Source organism: Eschrichtius robustus, chromosome 2 (assembly GCF_028021215.1).
Source record: "Eschrichtius robustus isolate mEscRob2 chromosome 2, mEscRob2.pri, whole genome shotgun sequence".
Taxonomy (NCBI): domain Eukaryota; kingdom Metazoa; phylum Chordata; class Mammalia; order Artiodactyla; family Eschrichtiidae; genus Eschrichtius; species Eschrichtius robustus.
The window spans coordinates 158,407,011-158,427,598 of record NC_090825.1 but is presented as its reverse complement, the minus strand read 5'-3'; the positions used below and the strand labels follow the sequence as shown (position 1 = coordinate 158,427,598).

At 58.8% G+C, this 20,588-nt stretch overlaps 1 protein-coding gene across 1 annotated transcript in view; it reads right to left on the bottom strand.

Annotated features, from left to right (window-relative positions):
• The window catches only part of UNC5A (unc-5 netrin receptor A), a 61,616-nt gene that overhangs the window by 4,184 nt on the left and 36,844 nt on the right, over positions 1–20,588 (bottom strand). Inside the window, exons 2-8 of the mRNA XM_068534650.1 lie at positions 10,869–11,090; positions 5,122–5,265; positions 4,769–4,872; positions 4,427–4,607; positions 2,841–3,005; positions 1,606–1,794; positions 1,198–1,500 (exon numbers count right to left, since the gene is read on the bottom strand). Coding sequence (XP_068390751.1) covers positions 1,198–1,500; positions 1,606–1,794; positions 2,841–3,005; positions 4,427–4,607; positions 4,769–4,872; positions 5,122–5,265; positions 10,869–11,090 — 1,308 coding nt within the window. The remainder of the gene's footprint in view (positions 1–1,197; positions 1,501–1,605; positions 1,795–2,840; positions 3,006–4,426; positions 4,608–4,768; positions 4,873–5,121; positions 5,266–10,868; positions 11,091–20,588) is intronic.

The window sequence follows — 20,588 nt, the reverse complement described above, 5'->3', positions numbered from 1 at the left end:
TGCAGCTGGCCACAGGGGATGAGTCCTTGTGGTTTTGTCATGTGGGCTTTGAAGGGAAAAGTGGAAGCCCCAGAAAGGGACATGATCAAGTGTGGCTCTAGTGAGTAAATGCTTGGAGCTGTGAATCAGACTAGAGGTGGGTGTGGTGGCCTAGCCCAGGAGAGGCAGCAGGAAAGACAAGCAGGAGGATGCAGGAGCATTTCAGGAGAAAGAATGATGGGATCAGTGTGTGAATGAAGCTGGTGTGGAGGTGAGGGGGGAAAGTGAAGAAGGGCAGGAGGCCAAGGTGACCCCTAGTTTCTGTCTTGAGCAACTCGACTGTGCCATCCCTGAGGAAGAGAAAACTGGGAAGGAGGAGGTTCTGGGGGAGGGTGGGAGACGGTGCTGTTTTAGGCATGAGGAATCTGAGGTGCTGTGAGACATCCAGATGGAGCTGTCCAGGAGGCAGCTGGGTGTACGATTCTGTCACCCAGGAGAACTGTGGCTGGGGATGGAGGAATGGGAGTGATCTGCACAGACATGGCGATTAAAGCCATGGAGTGGGTGAGATCACTTGGGAAGAGGGTGCCAGGGTCGGGGGCGGAGGGGGGGCGGCGTGCTCTGAGGAACACCTACATTTAGGGAGCAGGCACCAGGAGCAGCTGGAGAGGAACAAGGAAGTCAGGGCCATGTGGGGTCACCTAAACTGCGGAAATAGAGAATTTCAGGGTGGGAGAGGGGAGTCACACCAGAGGCTGTGGCGCTTTCCCAAAAGATGACCATGGAAAGGGTCTGTGGATTCTCTGTGAAGGTGTCTCTGAGACCCTGTCCCAGGGGTTTCAGTGAGGTGGTAGGTGGAGGAGCCCCTGTCTAGGCGTTTTTCCTCTGCTGTCTCTCCACTAGTTCCCCAGCTCCCTGGGGCCTAGGGCCCGGCACACACAGGCTGGTTGGCTGTGTAAATGAATGGACAGTAGTCCTGTGTCCTTGGGCAACAGAAGGGAGATAGCTCTGGCCTCAGCCTTAGTGCCAGCCCCACTGCCAGCCAAGACTGGATCCTCTCCAAAACTCTATCCTCTTTCCTTGCTGGGCTGGCTCAGCCCTCGGGGTGAGGCTTAGAGGCATAGGAGGAACATCAAGGCTGTCCCATCCTCCTCCAGGAGGGACACATGCTAGTCTTGTCTCTTAGCGCTCCCTAGGGCACTCTAGGGTCCTTCCCACCTGTATTAGGGATCATCAGCCGGCCCCCAAGGAAGTTGAAGGTCCCATAGGCCATGTTGCTGGAGCCGCGGGGCAGGGAGCGGAAGTAATTCTGGGTGGAGAGGCGGGAGACGAAGTCCTCAGCCTCGGAGGTGGGTGAGCTGTGGTGCAGCGTGTGGCGGCCGCCACCCAGCGGGCTGAGCAGGTGCCCGTTGGTGAGCTGGAACTTGGGGCTGGGCCCATCTTGCCGGGGACACAGACTGCCCTGGTAGGTGGTGGTGGTGGTGCTGAGGTCTGGCTGGATGGTGAGCAGATGGGGATTGTCTGCAAGGATCAGACAGACTTAGAGAGTGGCATGGGGGGCAGCCCTGTCTGGGCGGCCCTTGGCATGGGGGTCCGGCACAAGTGCTGGGGACAGGGGCACCCCACCTGCTTTGCTGGGCTTGATGCTGACGGGCTGGAAGCCTGAGGTGAGAATGGATGAGTCGGCCACATCCGAGTCCAGTCCCTCCTTCTTGCGGCAGTACACAAGAATGAGGACGAGCAGCAGCAGGAGGAGGCACACGGCCACGGCTATGAGGCCCACGTAGAGGGCCACGTCCTCTGGGCCGGAAGCAGCTGTGGGAGAGAGTACAGGCTTGGGAGGGGTAGGGTGCAGGAGGCCGGGAAGGAGAGGTCAGCGGTCTACGCCCCAGGAGGATGAGGCCGCCACTTCTCGGGCATCAGCACCAGTGGAGCAGCAGACGCTGGCAGCAGGGAGCATGGAATCGGCACACATGCATTCCAGCCCTGCATCTGCCACCACCTTGCTGTGTCTCTCTGAGCAAATTGCAACCCTCATGAGCTCAATTCATGTTGAAGTTGCTGCTGATGGAGAATGGAGGAGGGGAAGAGCCACTTTCCTGGGTGGCCTGGAACCAGGATGCTAGGCTGAACCTGCTCTTCTGGGTCCCAGGGCAGCTGAGACTGAGGGTGAGCTCCTAGGATCCCCAAAGCAGGGGATCTGCTTTCTGGGGAGGCGGGGCGGTCTGCCATTCTGGTTCCTGGCCAGTCCCTGGGCCAGGAGCAGGGGTGCTAGGGCTCTTCTCCTTGTCTGCTTAGCCCAGGCCTGGGGCAGGGCTGAGGAGAGAGTGATTGACTGCCTGGAGGAAGCTATATTGATTTTAGAAGGGCTTTGCATAATGGAAGAAATGTCCATCAGAAAGGAATTGACACAGATAATTAGGTTTTTAATTGAAAGAATGGGGGAGGGTGTGTTCTAGAGACAAAATCCAACAGAGATCTTTAATTGTTAGTTATGGCCTTGTAATTAACAGGCCTCACAAGTCTGGTGTCCCCACAGGACTTGTGTGTGCACTTGGGGGACGGGGCGGAGGTAAAACTGCAGGAGAAGACAGGAAGGGGGTTGGGAGATGATCCCAGAGGCCGGGTGTGCACAGTAAAACCTCCAAATGTATGCATGTCTCAGGGCAGGTATGGGAGGTATTGGGGTGTATGTGGGCACATGTTGGGTGTGTTAGGGATGGGGTTCCCCAAGGGTCCTGAGCTTTGAATAGGGGGTGCAGCCTGTGGCAGGGGACTGATCCCTTAGCTACCACCTCCCCGGGGCAGGGTCGGGCCAATCCTGGCAAACTCAAGAGGATTCCCGGGTGGAGAGGACTCACTGTGCACGCAGAGGTCACTGGTACAATTGCGGGTGTCCAGGTCAGTGCCTCGGCACTCCTCACCTCCGTTGCGGGGTGCTGGGTCAGAGCACTCGCGGCTCCGCCAGTGGGTGCAGTCGAGCCCACAGGCCGACCACTTGCTCCACGGGCTCCAGCTGCCATCCACTAGATGCGAGACAGACATGGACAAAGAAGAGATGGCGTGGTCAGCCCAGGGAGCCAGTCCAGGCCGTCTGCCTGTGTGGCCCCGCTGGGCGTCCGGACCTGGTGCAATATCAGGGCCAGGGCCAAGCCTGCCAGGCTGCAAGCCCTCTGGTGTCCAGCGGGCCTGGATGATGCATGCTAATGACAAGAGGCACGATGACACTGGGCCTGCTTGGTTCTACCCACACCGGGGGCCATCCTGGCCCTGGGGCAGTGAAGGCACTTGGTCGCACAATGACCCTCTGATCCCAGGCGCAGGTGGTTCTGCAGCACCAGGCTGGGGCCTGCCCCACACTGACTGTACCTGTCCTGACTGCACCTTAGACCCTGTGACTCAGCCCCTCTGCTGAGGCTGAGCCTGGACACAGACTGAGCCCTGCCTCCGATCACACTGAACCCCATCCTGGCCTCAGACTGTGAGCCTGGCCCTGCGTGCGGGCGGGTGGGATGGAGCCATGGGGAGCAGGCTGGTGGGCACGATGGAGCCAGGGCACGGAGATGGTGTGGTGAAGAGCGATGCGGGAGGCGGCAGCCGCTGGTACCTGGGCACAGGGTGGCGCAGGCTGTTTTCTGGACATTCTGCCCCTCACAGAAGGCGCCCCCGTTGAGAGGCGCCGGGTTGGTGCAGCTCCGGCTCCTTTTCTGCCAGCCGCGCCCACAGCTGGCGCTGCAGACGGACCACTCGGTCCACGTCGACCACCCACCGTTCACTGGCCGGACAGAGAAGGACTGGGGTCAGGGAGCGGGGGCTTCCTCAGACACACTGGCCCAGGGGCCGGGGCAGGAGGACAGAGGGGCTGTGAGCTGGAAACGGGCAGGCTGCAGCTGTGTTGAGAGAGAGGTCCTGGAGGGGAGACCATGCTTCTGCCCATTGCCCCCAGGGCCTGGCAGCACCCGCTCCACAGCCCCTTCTCCCCGTGGGCACCAGCCCTAGCTGCAACTCCCATGCTCCTCCAACCCAAACACCAGCCTTTCACGGGGGTTACTCCCGCACCCCTCCCTCTGTCTGCTCCTGGGGATGCCCAGGTCACTTTACTTCCTACCCCGGGGACACAGGAGCACAGGCTGTGGTCTGTCACTTTCCTAGACTCCCATCCTGTCCACTCATCTCCTTCTGCACAATGGCCTCCTGCCCACAAGTAAGCCAAGGGATGGTCCAGCCACAGATGACCACCAACCTGCCCCCCATCTCCACCCAGATATGCCCCTTGGCTCCCTGACAGCCACAGTAAGTCCTCTCCCTGTCCTTCCCAGTCAGGCCACGGTTTGGCTTGCCTGGTCCTGGCTCTGCAGGGAGCCAGCCACACGTGGTTGCCCTGAAGGCAGCCCCAGTGCCTCTCCTGTGCCCGGAGCCCTTCTGCCCCACCAGCACTGGGGCCCACCGTAGACGATGACAGCAGCGGAGGCGCTGCGGCGACGAGCTACGATGTTCTTGGCCACGCAGGTGTAGTTGGCCGTGTCGGCCAGGCGGGCCTGTCGCACCACCAGGCTATGCTCCCGCGTGATGTACACATTGGGGTCCAGGGATGGGTCCACCAGGTCCTCGTTCCGGAGCCACTCCACCTGGGGGAGGGAGCCATGCCGCTGCACTACCTGACTATGCTGGCCCTGCCCGGAGCGTGAGTGGCCCCTGGGGTGGGGGATCAGCCTGGAGGGGTGGGCAGGCGGGACCCGAGACCTGGGAGCACTGCCCACCTGTGGAGTGGCACTGGAGCCCCGCTCACCTCAGCTGGGGGGATGCCCTCTGGCGGGCGGCAGGGCAGCACGATGCCCTGCTCCAGGGACACCTCCTTGGCCAGCGGCTCCTGCTCAAAGTTCTTGCGCAAATCTGGGGGAAGAACAAGAGTGTCCTCCAGGCTGAGTGCCTCATGCCAGGTCAGCCTGGCTGACCCTGTCCCCTGGTCCCGCAGGGGCCATGGCACATGCCAGAAGGAAGTGTCAAGTGCCCAGGGGGACATGGTGGTGGCTGGGCAGCGTCCATAGGCACTCCCTCCACCCATCAAGGCAGGATCTGAGGATTTCTGATGAGACCTCCTCCCCCAGTGACACCCTAGGGCCACCTCCGCCCTGGACTCACAGGCAATGCGGATGTAGGCCTTCTGACTCTTGGTGGTGCCCGAGGAGCTCCACGCCACGCACTGGCACCAGTACTCCTCCAGCCCAAACACCTTCTCCACCTGCTGCCTCGAGACATTGATGCGGACCTCCATGGCAGGCAGTCCTGAGGGTGGAGGGGTGGGTAGCAAGGGCCGGGGCCATGCCTAGCCCCCAGGCCTCTCTGTCCAGTCCCCTGCCGGGCCCCTGCGCGACCGTAGTCCTCCCTCTGCTCAGCAGGAGAGTGGACAGACACTGGGGGCAACCCTCTGCCTGGAAGGAACACTGGGGGGCTCAGGGGGAGTCCCTTTATATCACCTGAAGGTCAAGAGTGGGTGCTTCCATTCATTATACTTTGTTACCCAAGGCCTGTCTCCCTGGAGTACTTACAAAAATATCACTACAGGGGCTTCCTGTTGTTTCAGAGACAAGGGCACAGAGGAGCTTTGGGCAGCAAGGGCTGGCGGAGGAGGTGGGGCAGATAGGCTAGCCCTGGGACCTTTGTGGGTAAAAAAAAGGGTAAGGAGCGATCTGGCTCACCTCCTGGGGTTAGTAGGTAGATCCTGATGCGTGATAATATAATAACAGCTATTAACAAGATAATTACAGTGATTATGTTGTATGATAATAGACCCCTGGGGCTTAGCAAGTGTTTCCCACGTGCTGGCTTATCTTTTTCAATCTGCTCCCTTGAAGGTATTGCTCCCACTCCATGGATGAGGAAACAGAGGCTCGGAGAGGCAGTGACTTGCCACAGGTGTCCAGGGCTGTCTGCTGTCTGAATCCAGAGTACGTTCAGAGTGCTCAGAATCCAAGGCGTGCTCAGGGTTCACCGGAGGAGGGTGCTGGGGGTGCCCATCCCACAGGGAGAAATGTTGGCGAGGGGGAGGGGGCAGCTCACAGAGGGGAAGCTGGCCTGTGATGGGTGGCCGGGACCCTCTCTACCCTGAATGGACTGGGCTGGAGGAAACACCTTTCAAGGATGGACACAGTCCCCACATGTCTGCCACACCCAGAACCAGGTGTGGGGCATCTGGGGAGGGTCCAGACTTCTGAGGACCCAGAAGGGGGGATACCAGTCCTCCTCCAGGCCCCGGGCCCTCAGACAAAACCAGTGTCCCCAGGAGTAAGAAAAGACTGTTTCCAATTTCTCCTCCTCCTGACCCCAATTTCCCTTGGGTCATTGGCTTATCAGAAAGAGGGAGAGAGGCTGGTGTTTCCATTGTTAACAGAGAAATTCAATTAGGGCTGCATTGCAGGAGGAGCCGTGGCCCAGCTGAGCAGGTAAGCTAGGAGGCTGTTTTCTGTCTTAATTTCTCTAACGTGTCTTTCCCTGACCCCTGCCCAGACCCCTCCTCATGAGTCTCTCTGGCTCCCACACTGGGCTCCCTGATTTTCCTATCCCTCACCCCTGCCCCCTCGTGAGTTCTCACAGGAGATGGGGTGTGTGTATCACGTCTGGCTGAGGTCACAATCACTGGGCTAGATCCCTCCGTTCTGGGCACTGCCTACCCCATCCTCTAAGCGCTGGATGTGTACGTTCTAGTGGTGTGGGATGAGGGCTGAGAAGCGAGAAGGGGTCCCTTACAGGGTCTGTGCATAGGAGAGGGGCCCTGGGCACCAGCCAGCTGTCAAGCACACAGATTCTTGGAGCATCTGAGAAGGAGCTGTGCACATACTTGGGGGTAGAGACAGGGTCCTCCCTCTCAGCCTTTGGGGTTAGTGGTGGGAGACCTCCAGAACATTCTGAACTGGAAACTTTTCCTCTCTTGGGTGGACAGGTCTATGGATGGACTGCTCCATCCCCCATGGTGGTGGGGGGAGCTCACGCACTACCCAGGCAGCTCAGCTCAGGGAGAACAGCACTAAATTTAAGTGCTCCTGGGACCTCCTTGGTGGTCCAGTGGTTAAGACTCTGCCTTCCAATGCAGGGGACGCGGGTTCCATCCCTGGTTGGGGAACAAAGATCCCACATGTCTCGGGGCAACTAAGCCTGTGCGCCGCAACTACTGAGCCTGCGTGCTGCAACAAAAGATCCTGAGTGCCGCTACGAAGATCCTGCGTGCTGCAACTATTTGGCTGCAACAGCCAAATAAATAAATATTAGGAAAAAAATCTTAAAAAAAAAAAATTTAAGTGCTCCTATTTCTTTTTCCCTGTCTCCTCCCCACTTCTGTCCTGCCATCTCATCTCCTTCTTGCTGCCACGAATAAGGGCCAAGTTTGTCCGTGAGGTCTAGATCCAGGCAGTGCCCTGGAGCCCCACAGGCTCTGGGAGGTGGGGAGACCCAGAGCCTGCCCTGCTGGTCCTTGAAATGAGGGGCTGTGCCCTCCCTGCTGCAGATCAATGAGCAGCCTGGCTCCTGGGAGCAGTTTCTGGGCACGGCTGTGTCCGCACCTGCCTGGTAAATGTGAGCAGATGCTAGCCTTGGGGAGGGACAGGAGGATGGAGGGGTCCCTGCTGGCCCAGGCCCAGGAGCGTGTTGGGTGTGTGCAGGTGTGTGAGTGCTGTGGGCGTGTGGGGAGGCCCTGGTGTGGGCATGCTGAGGGTTTCTGGGAGGTGGAGGGGTGGGGGTAGGGGGCTCTGAGGGCAAGCGAGGGCTTAGGGTACCTTCTTACCAAACTGCTTCTAATAACCAGTCGGTTTGTTTAATTCATGATAAATCACACTCCCAGACCGGACTCCAATGCTTGGTTTTGCAAATTTCCAGCTTTTACACTATCAGTGGGTTTGGGATCAAGAGATTTCAGGCTTTGGTCCCCTCCCCCTGGCCTTCTGGATGGAGAATGGGGGCGAGCAAAGGGGAGATCAGGTGCTCTCTCCTGGGGTGTCCACCCTGCCATCCCCACCCCCATGCAGAAATGGGTGGGGCTGCAGATTTGGGCTGACCTCTGACCCCGCCACACCTGCCTGACCACAGAGCATTCCTGGCTCAGGGTCTTGGGTCTGTGTGTAGCATGGTGGTGCCGCCCATGGCCTGGGCATCTGTTTGTGGGTAAGTGAGAAGCCTATCTCTTTGCCTCAAAACACTCAATGGCTTTCGGTTGAGAAGTCAATAAGATCAATGAAAATTCAGATGTGCGGGCCATGGGAGGCCTGAGGTTGGATGCTCAGAGCAGGAGGGGGCCCTGGTGGCTATGGGTAGGACGTGTCCCCGTGAGCTCTGCTCTCTGCCTGGCTTTGAAGGGAGCAAGGCCAGGAGAGCCTGTTGGGGAATGTGGGCTGAGGGCTGGCCTGGCCTATGACTGCTATGTAGGCAAGAGCCTGGGTCTCAGCCAAGCCATGGATTCCAGACCTCGTGATGGGAGGAGACAAGGAGGGGTGTATGTGGGAAGCCAGGAAGGGGAGGTGTGAGCAGTTTGGGGCTGGCCTGGCACCTTCCAAGAGGTTCCAGGACAGGCTCTCAAGGCTGTGGGGAGACAGGTCTCTGGCTGTGGCTTGCTCTTCCTCACCTGTCCTTTCCTTGGGGGACCTAGCTCAGCAGCAGAAGGACTCATAATGCTGCAAAGTGGTGCTGGGCCCTAGGCGTGGGGTAGGGAGAGAGGAAAGACCTGGGGCTGGGCTCCACCTGGGTGTGAGAGATCTCACAGCTTCCCTCACCAACCTGCAAGGAGGCCATCCTCATCCCCATTTTACAGATGAGGAAACTGAGGCCCAGGGAGGGAAGGGGGGCTTGCCGCAGGGGGCACCAACCCCATGCATTCCCCTCCTGAGAGTGGGAGGCAGAGCTGGATCACCTGCAACAAGAGCCTTGTGGGCTAAATTCTTAGCGCCTCACCCAGGCCTGGCACAGAGCAGGTGCTCAGTTAAGACCTGAGGACTGCAAGGAGGACGCTGCCAGCAGCAGGTGTGTGTAAGGCCAGGACAATGCAGGGCTCAAGGACCTGGGCAGGAATCACTCACTAGGGGGCTGACACTTGGAGGGAAGAAGACCAGCCCCTGGTGACCCTGGCAGGGGAGGATGGGGCGTGACTTTTGTGGACCAGAACGCCTGGTTGGAGCCCTGGACGAGTCAGAGCCATCTGTAATAGGACAGGCTGGCTCTGAGGACTAAATCACACGCTGACGAAACTCAGGGCTCATCTGCTCACGTCTGGGTTCTTGTGAGAGCTTCCGAGTTCACCAGGGCAGGGCCCCCTCCTCCAGTCTCCCTCTGCCTGTCACCAGCTTCCCACAGTGCAAGTGTGGCTGCAGCTTCCTCGTCTCGCCGACCACCCCCTCAACCCCAACTTCTGCCACTCCAAACCTGGGCCTCTGGCCAGCCTGCCGTTCCCTGCATTTGTCCTTTGGCCTGATAAACAGCCATTCCAGCTGGTTTTAAGACTGAGGTTGGATGTTACCACCCCACACCACCCCCACTCCGGGAATCCTTCCTGGGCTGCCCAGTCCCTCCCACCAGGAGCATGGGCCACCCCTCTGGGCCTGTGGTCCCCTGCCTGCCCTTGGCATCAGTGTGAGCTGTTCTGGGTGCCACCTGCTTGCCCCTGTGACTCAGGCCTCACTCAAGTGGCCGTACCCGGCACAGGGTCTGTGCGCTGTGTGTCTCAGGCTGGCTGAGCCTCGGTGGGAAGGGGCTCAGGACTTAACCTGAGGGCTCATCGTGTGTGTGGGCTCCACAAAGCATCAAGGCAAAGGGGTAGGAAAATGAGCTTAACTGGGGTCCAGTTAGCGAGGAGGAGAGGCTGTTAGCTCTGCCGGGCCTGTTCTCGGGGAACATGGGAACCCAAACAATGGCTCTCTGCCCCCATCCCCATTGCCTACTGCCTAAGGCCAGGGCTGGAGGTGGGGAATGAGGTGTCCCACAGAAGGGGCACTTCTTGGGTCTGCCTCCCCTGTCAGCCCCCCACACTGGCCCCGAGTGTCACCCATAGCTCTGGTCATGTCACTCGGTGGCTTGAAATCCCACAGGACTGTGACCTCACTCCAGAGCTGGACGGGTGAGGCTCCTGGATGCACCACTGCCCGCTGCACACACTCCACACCCTCCCTGCTAAGCCCCGACCCGCACGCCGGCCCATCTGCCTCCAGGGCTTTGCTTGTGCTGTGTCCCTTTCTGGGGGCGCCTGGGACGCCCTTCTCCTCTTCTCGCCCTGACCAGGTTTACATATCACCTTCCCCGAGGAGCCTCCCTGGGCAGCCACAGATCCCAGAACTCAGTGAGAGGTCACTGTGCTGCCCCCATCTCCATGGGGCTGTGTCTCCAGCTCAAGGGTGGGTGCTCAGGGACCGTGCCAACGAACGGACCAACGAATGAACCAACCGATGCACAAAGAAAACAATCACGGAATGTGAGGTCCGTGAGCTCTTGCATCATCTGGGATCCACTCTTTTCAAACCTTTCTCTGCTGGCGCCACTTGCCAGGCTGCCTCCGGGTCTGCCTGGGCTCAGATGCAGCGGCAGGGTCCTGCCCCCCCAAACCCACAGAGCACCCTGGGGCATTTTGGGGCGGCTTCCCTTTTACTCACTCCCCCACCAAGCGATGAAGTCTGGTGAGGGTGGGCCTCCCAGGAAAGGCCTTGGTGTGTACACAGTGGGTCCTAGGTGTGGGAGTCCTGCCTCTCCTGGGGACCTGGGGTGGTGCACACAGAGTGGTTAGTTTCACCCTGGCCTCGGCTCACAGGCATGCAGCAGGGGCAATGGCAGGCCCCTCTCTGGGCCTCCATTGCCTCTGAGGCTGAGACTCGCTCCCCCTTCGAGTGACCCCGCCTGGCGCCCCAGCCTGGTCTCACCGCTGCTCCCATCCGTGCTGCGCTCGATCACGTGGTCCACCTGGCGCACCCACTCCCCGTTGCACTTGAAGAAGATTTGCGTGGCGGGCATGGCCTTGCACACCAGCAGCACCGGCTTGTTCTTGACGATGTACACGTCCTCGGGCTCCACCAGGAAGTCGGGAAGCAGGTCTGGGTTAGAGCCGGGCACCGGGTTGGCCACCGTGGCACTCTGCTGGGCCCCTGCAGGAGAAGCAAAGGGGGCAGGTGAGCTGGGGCCTCTGATGGACTTGTGGGGTCCTCCCGGGGTTACCTGCCTGTTCAGGGGCTGGGACTGAGCCAAGAGGAGGCAGCCAGTGGGGCCAGGCTCTGCCGCTTCCAGCCCAGCGGGCTGGGTCCCCTTCCATAAAATAGGGGAAGAAGCAGCCCCCTGTGGAGACAAATACGGAAGTGCCAGCACACAGCAGCGGTCAGGGCTCATTACCACCCTGGTAGAAAGAAGTTCAGGTATCTGGTGAGGCAGCCCACTGCCCTGGAAGGCCCCGGGGGGAGAGAGGGAGGGAGGGAGAGGGCCCTGGGCAGCCTGGGGCTAGGGAGGGCAGGAGTCCCTTCCTCTGGTGCCCTGGCTGCCTCGGGGGCTACTTCCGGGTTGCTCCCCATTCCTGGCCCCTGCATGTAGTAGGTGCTGAGAAAATACCAAGTGAATGAAGGAGGGGAAGAGGCTCTGGCGAGTGCACATGTGAGGGGTGTTGGTGGCAGTGCTACAGGAGAGGCCCCCAGGAGGGGCGACTTGGGGTGAGCCTGGGCTGCTGGGTGGGTCTCGGGGAGGGTGGGAGCCAGGAGGGTGTGTCTGGGAGCCTCAGGGGCCCCGGCCATGTCCCACCCTTCAAGGAGACCAGAATATGGGTTTCCTTCTAATTTTAACTGCAAACCACAGCCATCCCACAAGTCATTTGTCGCTAATTACACAGGTAATTGGCTCTGAGGCTTTGGTGGAGGTAACCCTCCACAGCAGTCTAACCGTCTGCTCGACCAGCAGGACCCTTGAGAGGGTGGGGAGGGGCGGGGGGAGGGGGAGTGGGAGGATGGAGAGTGGGGGCACCCTCAGCCTCCACACCCACCAAACAGGCCCCTGACGGCCTGGCTTCTCTCAGGGCTGCAGTGATTTCCCCCAACACACACTCACAACCAACAGGGGGCTCTGGGCATAAAGAGGGAAAAGCTTGGGCTTCAGAGACCCATCTGCTCCCTGCTAGTGGTGACCTTAGGCGGGTTACCCATTTTGTTGTCTATGACACCTATGGAGGTCCTGTCTGCCCCGTGGGGGAGTCTGGAGCTGCCTCAAGCAGTCGGCCTCCTGGCTCCACTACCTCCTTACGGGCAGCCCAAAACCCATGGAGGGCTTCTAACAGGGAGGCCTGGCTCCTCGGGCCCAGGGGGCATCCACGCTGCCCCTTCTCTCTTGCTTGCACAGGGACCCTCTCTTTCCAATGTGGGAGTCTGCCCTCTCCACCCCAAGACTGTGATTTTGGGGAGGGGATCTGTGCCTGGTCCTGTAGGCGCCGGGTGGGTGAGCTGGGAATGTCTGCAGAGGCTGAGAAACCTGGTGTGCCTTCAGGTAACCCCTGCTTGTTTCCTTGCCTGCAAAATGGGGGATGGTACCCAATTCTTAGGGCTATCATGAGGATGAAGTGAAAAAAGGCACAGTGCTCGGTAAATGTTGGCTGCTATCCGTACCCAGTGCTTCTGCACTGACAGTGGCAAAGGGCTCCATCTCCTTCAGTAACTCTCCTAGCAATCTCTTCAGGGGTGGGGACTGATGAGGAAACTGAGGCACAGAGCCAGCAGGTGTCTTGCCCTCAGTGTCTGCAGCAGTGGGCTCATCCACCCCTCCTCCTCCACATCCACCCCTCCTACTCCCGCCCTGGCCTCTCCCCAGCCTGTCTCCCCCCTACCCCCTGCACTTTCTGCTGCTCCGTAATGAAGGCTAAGCTGCCAGGGAACCACGCTTGCAGTTGGGAAGACAAGCTCCCCTTGTCCCGCCCTGCCCCATCCTGAACCACCTCCATGGGGCTCTGCCACTCCTCAGGCCTCTGTTTTAGGTCTCGTGTTTTAGGCCACGGCATCTTTGCAGCCCCCAGGGCTGCACAGAGGAGGGCTAAGCTTGACCCCTGAGCAGGGCCCACAGGGAGCTGGGGGCAGGCATCACAGGCTCCAGAAGGGCACGCGAGACCTCAGTGTCAGCTTCCAGGCCTGCCCACGCCTCGCCTCGCAGAGGCTCAGTTTGATGGCCTGTGTCTGCCTACTGGCTGGGAGCTGGGAAGGCAGGGGTCCCAGCTGGGGGTATGGGCAGGGAGAGGGCACATGGCCCCCCCCGACTTCCCTATCGATCACCGTGCCAAGCACTGCTCGAGTCAGCCGCCCGCTGAACCCAGCACAATCCCTCATGTCTGCATTTAACTGCTAATGAAAAATAAATGTACTGTGACCAATAAGGGACATAGCTCACTTCTCCTGGGCCTCCGCCACGCCACGCTGGCATGGTCTCCCCTCCCCATCCCCCTGGGGGGGCATTTATTGGGTGGACCCAGGGGCCCCCTCCAGGCTGCAGTTATCCCGCTGGCAAGGACACTCTAAGGCCATGGGTGGGGGTAAATTCAGCCCCTCTTGGGGCTGCTGGAAGCTTCCTGGGTGGCCAGAGCTGGCTTCCCCTCCCTCTGGCCCCTTTGCCCACTACATGACCTCCACCCTTGTGGTCGGCACCTGCAATCTGCCCACCCCCCTCACCGTCCCAGTTAGGTCTCTCACTTGGACTAAAGCACAGTGAGAGCCTTGGGTCTCTCCCTCTCCACGTCGCAGGCCACTAGCATGAGCTATCTTTCCCTTTGACATGAAAACCTGTTCTTGTCTATCAAAGATAACACCAAGCAGTGCATGCTCAGTGTCAAATGATATATGATGTTTTCAAAAGGGCATGGACTCTAGTTCACTGCAGTCACCACCACTCCCTAATGCCCCCTTTCTCCCTGCCGGCACTTTCCTACCTTCTCCTCAGGGCCCAGTTCTATCGTCACTTCTTCTGAAAGAGGACTCCCCCACCTCACTCTCTCAGGAAACCACACATGCCATTTTGCCCCCTCTGCATCTAGGACCTGTCCTCACTGGTTCTGTAGCTCTTATCACAGGTGAAGCAAGCGTGTGGCTGAGGCCTGCCCAGCTCGAGGCTGCCTAGCGCTGGTGTTGGTGAATGGGGACTTGGATTTGGGTGCCTACGTCTGCTCCCATCTGGCTGTGAGGTGATGAGCACGGGAGGAAGGCTTTGCAAAGCAGATGCACTGGGGCTGCGGGAGAGCAGGCAGGGGCAGGGCCCGCTGGCCACACAGGCCCTGCTGTATCCCGAACTCCACCCCCCCGGCTCGCCAGAAGCTCCGTCCGCCACACCCTCGCCAAGTCTCTCTTACTTGCCCAGCCGCCCCTTTGGAATTCAGTTAGAAGACTTCTTTCATTTACTAGCAGATCCCTGAGAACTTGGTCACTGAGAACTGCCGATGGGGCTGTATGGATGCTCAGGGTTTGAAGTGGGAACCCCATTACCAGTGAGCCTTGGGGCTGGCCAGCTGGCTCCCACCTGTCTCAGGAGGGCACTGGCTGCCCGATCAGCCCCAGCCGGCACCCCTGCTCTGGCTGCCCATGAAGGGTGGGAGCCCCAATCCTAGCAGTCCCCACCTACAGTGTCTTCTTAGGGATAGCAAGGGAGACCACGTCGTGTGTGAGAGGGTGTGTGTATGTGTGTGTGTGTGTGTGTGTAGGGAGGCTGGGGGCCAAAGGGGGATAAGAGACCCCTGGGTAATGGGTCTTGGCCAGAGCTGAGCCTGGGACAAATGCTACCTTCTCCCTCCCCTCCCATGGTGCTCTTATGACCTGAAATGTATTCATTCATTCATTCTTGCATTCATTCAGTGAATACTTATTGAGTGCCAGGAACTGTTCTGGGATTTTGCAGTGAGCAAGACAGACACATCCTCTGCTCTCAGACACTTTCATTCAAAATGGAGAAGCAAAAGAAAATAGAGGATTCAGAAGTTGCCTAGGGATCTGAAGCAGGTAAAAAGGGGTGCTATTTCGTAAAGGGTGTGGGTGCAAGGGCTCTAGAGGGGAAGAGGGTTTGGGGTAGGTTCCTCTGTGGAGGTGATGTCTAAGTGGACCCCTGAGGGCCAAGGCCCTCCCTGGCCTGGAGAAAAGTGCTTTAGGAGAAGGGAACAGCAGACGCTGTCCGACAGGAAGGAGCTGGGTTTGTTGTGAGGACAGCGAGGAGGGTGGCCAGGGCAGAGGGAGTGCAGGGGAGACAAGTAGGGGGTGAATCAGAGAGGGAGCAGTGGCCTGATTTGGAGTTTTATTGGGAAGGGGTGAGGAGCCTCTGGGAGGCTGTGTGCAGGGGAATGCTGAGATCTCCCTGCATGAGGAATGGGTGGAGGGAGGCAGGCGTGGCAGTGGAGAGTTGGATGGGGAGGCATTCTGTGGAGTGGACCATGGTAGGCCCGTCCCATGAGGTCTATCTGGGAACTCCCACCCAGACGTCCAGTCTCAGCCAACAAGCCACCTCCTCCAGGAGGCCTTCTTGGATCCATACTCTTTGTCACTTTGCCCCTGTGCCCACACTGTCCCCTAAGCCTCCCTCCAGGGTACATGCCATATTCAGGACTGGGCACGCTGCCTCCTCCACTAGACCGTGAACTTGCTCGGAGCAGGAGCCCAGGTCTGACCTGGATACTGATGGAGTGTTTGTTGAGTGACTGAATGACCGCCCCCTTTTTTCCCTTGAACTTCAGAAGGTTTGCCTAAGGGTGGCCCCCTTCACTCTTGTCCTGCAGGGAGACCCAGAGAGAGCTCAGAGCGGCCCACAGGCAGAGTTGTGGGCAGGGAGAGGCTCTGTGCTCCAGCCTGCCCTCCGCCATCCCCCAACATGCTGCTGCTCTGAGGTTGAGCCCCCCTTTTCTCACCAGCAGCCTGGGATGATAAGGCCTACTTGTGTAACTCTGAGGCCCAGGGTGGGTATGAAAGTGCTTTCAAATGTTTTATTTTTCAAAGCACCATGAAAATATGAGGTGTGATTAATCAAGCTATTAATGAACTCGTGTTTTCTGAGTGAGGACTCAGTCTCACAGAGCAGGGTAGGAGGGCTGGGGGCAGGGTGTCATCTGGCCTCACTCAGCTGGGAGTAGAGAGCACTGCTTCTCAAGAGCAGCCCTGCTGAGCCCCTGTCCATAACTTGACAGGGTCTCCTTTTTATCCCTCCAACAGCCCCGGTCTGTGTCAATGGCAAAGGGGAGGGGCGGCAAGCCCCTGCTTTCGCTACTTCCCTGAGAAATGTTCTGGATTTGAAGTGGGGTGGAGGAGGGAGAGGGGGCTGGGGGCCTGGCAGCCTCTGTCTTTCTCTTCCTGGCTGTCCACCCAGCATTGCACCCCCTCACCCCTGGGCACCTATGCTCCCAGTCTCCCTGGCTCCCTGGCCTGGAGATATGCATTTGGTCCGTCCGCTTGGGGCCTGGGTGTCCTGCTCCACAGGCCCAGGCGGGGAGAGGAGAGTCCACAGGATGGCGCACCACGCCCGTCACCTGGCATTCGAGGCTCTACTGGCCCAGGGCCTGAGCTGTCACCTGGCCTTGACTTTAGGGCCTCCCTTCAAGTATGCAGGATGGCATCTAGACTACTTTCAATTCTGCAAAGGCTTGTGCATACTCTGTTTGGGACCCTGCCTCCCTCCCCTGTCTGCCTAACAGTACCCGCTTTTCTGCAGGGAATGCCTGGCCCTCACCCTACTCAGTGCATACAGTCATTCGGTCCCGGTGGGCTGACCCCATCTCTGGCCCCAGAGGTGGGTATACTACACTGACTAGTTCCCAGACAGGAAGGTCACCCCATCCCCATAGATGGGCCCTCAGGATTTGGGTTGGGCTGCTGGGAAGAGAGAGCCTCTCTTTCTGCTGGGCCAGTCCCGCAGGCTTTGCAGGCCATAGGAGGCCAAGTGAAAGGGGAGGCCATCCACGGGTCTGAAGCAGGAGCTTGGAGAATGGAGACAACCAGGGAAGAAAGAGCTTGACTCCTCGCTGTGTTGAAAGCCTGGGATCCCAAGAAGCCAGAAGGCAGAGCTACCCCTGGATTCCTTTCTTTGCCTAAAGCTAGCTGGAATGAGGATCCTTTCATTGCGTTGATCTACCCCCCTTCTGCTCTCTGCCTGGGTGACTTCTACTCGTCCTTCAAGGCCTGCTCAAACATCCCCTCCCCCAGGAAGCCTTCCCTGACCCCCAGACAGAGCTGGCTACACCTCCCCTGAGCTCCCACAGCCCCTGGCCGAACTCGCCTCAGTACCTCCCACATCATATGGTCACCACTTATGAATCTGTCTCCCCATGCACACTGTCAGTGCCTTGAGGGCAGGGATTGAATGGTGACGTCTCTCCCAACCCTTGAGCATCCCCAGAGCCTAGCCAGGGACTGGCACATAGTGAGTGCCCAGCGAGTGTTTGTTGAATGAATGTTGAATATCATTACCTTGACTGGGACCAGAGCCCAGAAAGGAGGGCTGAAAGAGGGGGACACACACTCAAATTTGGCTGGGAGCCAGCTCTGTTTACCTTCCAATCAATCAATCAATCAATTCTAGAAACACCCGTGCTGGACTGTGGGGAGGTGGACCAAGGGGACTGTGGAGAGGCTCATGTGCAGGGTCCAGGGGAGACAGAGGGGGCTGGGAGCCATGGCCACAGTGGTGGGGGACAGAGGGGGTGCAGACACACAGAGGAATGGGGATTTGTGCCCTCCTGCCCATCTACACCCCTGTGGCCTGAGACGGCTTCGTTATTATTTTTTAAATGTGGGCCTTCCCTGGTGGCGCAGTGGTTAAGAATCCGCCTGCCAATGCAGGGGACACGGGTTCGAGCCCTGGTCCGGGAAGATCCCACATGCCGCGTAGCAACTAAGCCCTTGCACCACAACTACTGGGCCTGCGCTCTAGAGCCTGCAAGCCACAACTCCTGAAGCCTGTGCACCTAGAGCCCGTGCTCTGCAACAAGAGAAGCCACTGCAATGAGAAGCCCGCGCACCGCAACAAAGAGTAGCACCCACTCACCGCAACTAGAGAAAGCCCGCGCGCAGCAACGAAGACCCAGTGCAGCCAAAAAAAAAAATGATGAGGGAGCTTCACTAGGAGGCTCTGATAAGCAGGGTTGAAATCTGCATTTGCTGTTGGAGACACACAGACAGCGGCGGGGTGGAGGAATGGTGGGCAGGAGGCCCCAAGACGACAGATCTGGGGGGCACACGAAGAACCCTGAGGTTCCAGGTGGCAACTCAGAGGCGTGGACCTGCCTGCAGGTGACGACAGGGTGCCATGAGGCCAGAGCAAGCTGGGGGGTGCGGCCCAGAATTCTTCCAAATCCGTCACGTAAAAAACTCTGCTCTGCCCACCAGCTGCTTCCAAGGCTCACCGACTGCTGCAGACCCCTGTGCCGCCCCCTGTTTCTTGAGCCTCAGTTTCCTCATACGGGGCAAATAGCACTGACCCAGCCCCAGGACGAGGTGGGTCAGGAACGACATCTTGCCCAGGGCCTCCAGGCGTCCACCAGTGCTTCTCTTCTTTCGCTTCCCGGCCCCATGGTCCATCCCTCAGTCATCTGTCTCCCTGGCTGTGGCTCCAAACGTCTCAGGACTTCCGGGAGGGAAGGGACGAGTCTGAGTGCAGGCTCTTCCGCCCCAGCGCACAGTCAGTGAACAAGGGAAAGGACGACTGCAGGACCTCCTGTCGGGGAGCACGCAGGAGGTGGAGGTGGCAAGGTGGGGTGACAGCCCCTCACGGTGTCCCTTGGAAGGGAGGGCTGCTCCCCTGACCCGTGCTCACACACAGGCGTGAGTGGCACTCCAGTTTCTATGGTAACGTGTGCACGAAAGTGTCACAGAAGCGGCAGCCACCTTCCCCAAGATCGGAGGAAAGTCACCCTCTTCCCCAGTGGGCTCCAGGGGCCTGGTCACAAGGACAGACACAGGCGTCACGAGGAGGACATGCAGACAGGCTGAACTGCAAAGAACAAGGTGGCTGGGGCTGGGCACGCTGCCACCTTACCCGTGTGGCTTGTCCTCTGGCATCTGCACTCAGGTGACTTCTACCCGTCCCTCATTTCACAGACAAGGAACATGAAGCTCACGACTTGCCTAAGGTCACACAGACACAGAGGGCAGGTGCGCTCTCCACGCCTCCTGGCCCAGGCCAGCCTAGGGCAGGAGTTATGGGCCTTTCCTGGACCAAGGTCTGGCCCCACCCACCACACCACCCCTTGCTCACTTGGCTTACCTGCTGACCCTTCTCTGCTTCTTAAACCCTCCGAGCTCATCCCACCCCAGGGCCTTTGCACTTGCTCTTTCCTCTGCCTGCAACACGCTGCCCCCTGCTCTTCCACAGCTGGCCCCCTCTAAACCCTCAGGTCTCAGCTTCAACTTTATTTCCTCCAACAGGCCCTCCTTGACTGCCGTGTCTGAAGTAGGCCCTTCTTTTGTGTTGTTGTTTTTTTTTTTCTGACCATGCCAAGCGGCTTGCGGGATCTTATTTCCCCGACCAAGGATCAAACCCACGCCCCCTGCAGTGGAAGTGTGGAGTCTTAACCACTGGACCGCCAGGGAAGTCCCTGAAGTAGGCCCTTCTAACCCAGCAACGCCCCCCTTTCCCAGTCTATTTTCCTCATAGCACTCACTGCTATCTGAAGTCATCTTGTTTGTGTACTTGTTTGCTGGTTATTGTCTAGGTCCCCTTCCCCTGAAACGTGTCATGACAGCAGGGACCGCGCTTGTCTTGTTCACAGCTATAGTCCCAGGCCTGGCGCATAGTAGGTGTTTGATAAACATGTGCTGAATTCATGAATGAACAAACTCGGTCTTCCAACTCTACGCCCAGAACCCACATTGGGCGCCACACTCCTGCCACTGCTAAGAGTCCTTAAACCCACCAGTGAAGGGGACTTAGAAACTATCAGGATGCCCAGGGAGAGAGTGCTTGATGGGGGGGACAGGCCTCCAGGGAACCCCTCCCAGGGCCCCTTCTGGCCGCAGGGCCTTGCTTTGGACCAGAGAAATAGTTAATAAAGCTGAGGCTTAAATAAGCATTTGATTAACAAATGATAAAATAGCTATTGTGTCCCCAAATTAAGCTGTAATTGTGGCTGATAATTGGCTGGTTAGAATTTAATAAGCTGCAATTAAATAGAATGGAATCCAGGGTAATTATGTGGTCGCACAGCCCAGAGAGAACCAGGGAAGGAAAGCTTCTTCCTGCTTTGGAATCTTCTGCTGGTGCAGTGTGTGTGCTGTGGGTGTTTCTGGTGGTGTTGTGTGTGCACGGCAGGCCTCCTCCACTTTTCACCTGGAAGAGGCGGGCAGGTTGGTGCTGGCCCAGCCCCCTCACCACTGCTCGGCAGGAGATCGTCACGCAGGCTCTGAGCCCTGCCAGGGCCTGTGGCAGCTCCAGCTGAAAGAGACATAAAAGGATCCCTGGCACAGTTCCCTGCAGGGTGGGAGGCCGTGGGAGGGTGGCCAGAAGGGCACTGGGAACATGGGGGAGGCAGGCAGGCGGGGAGAGGGTCTGCCTTTCTTCCTAATGAGAGAACTGGGGCTCAGAGAGGGAAAGAACTTGCTCAAGGTCACACAGCGATCAGCGGCCGGGCTGGGCCAGATTTTCAGGTTGCCTTGTATCGA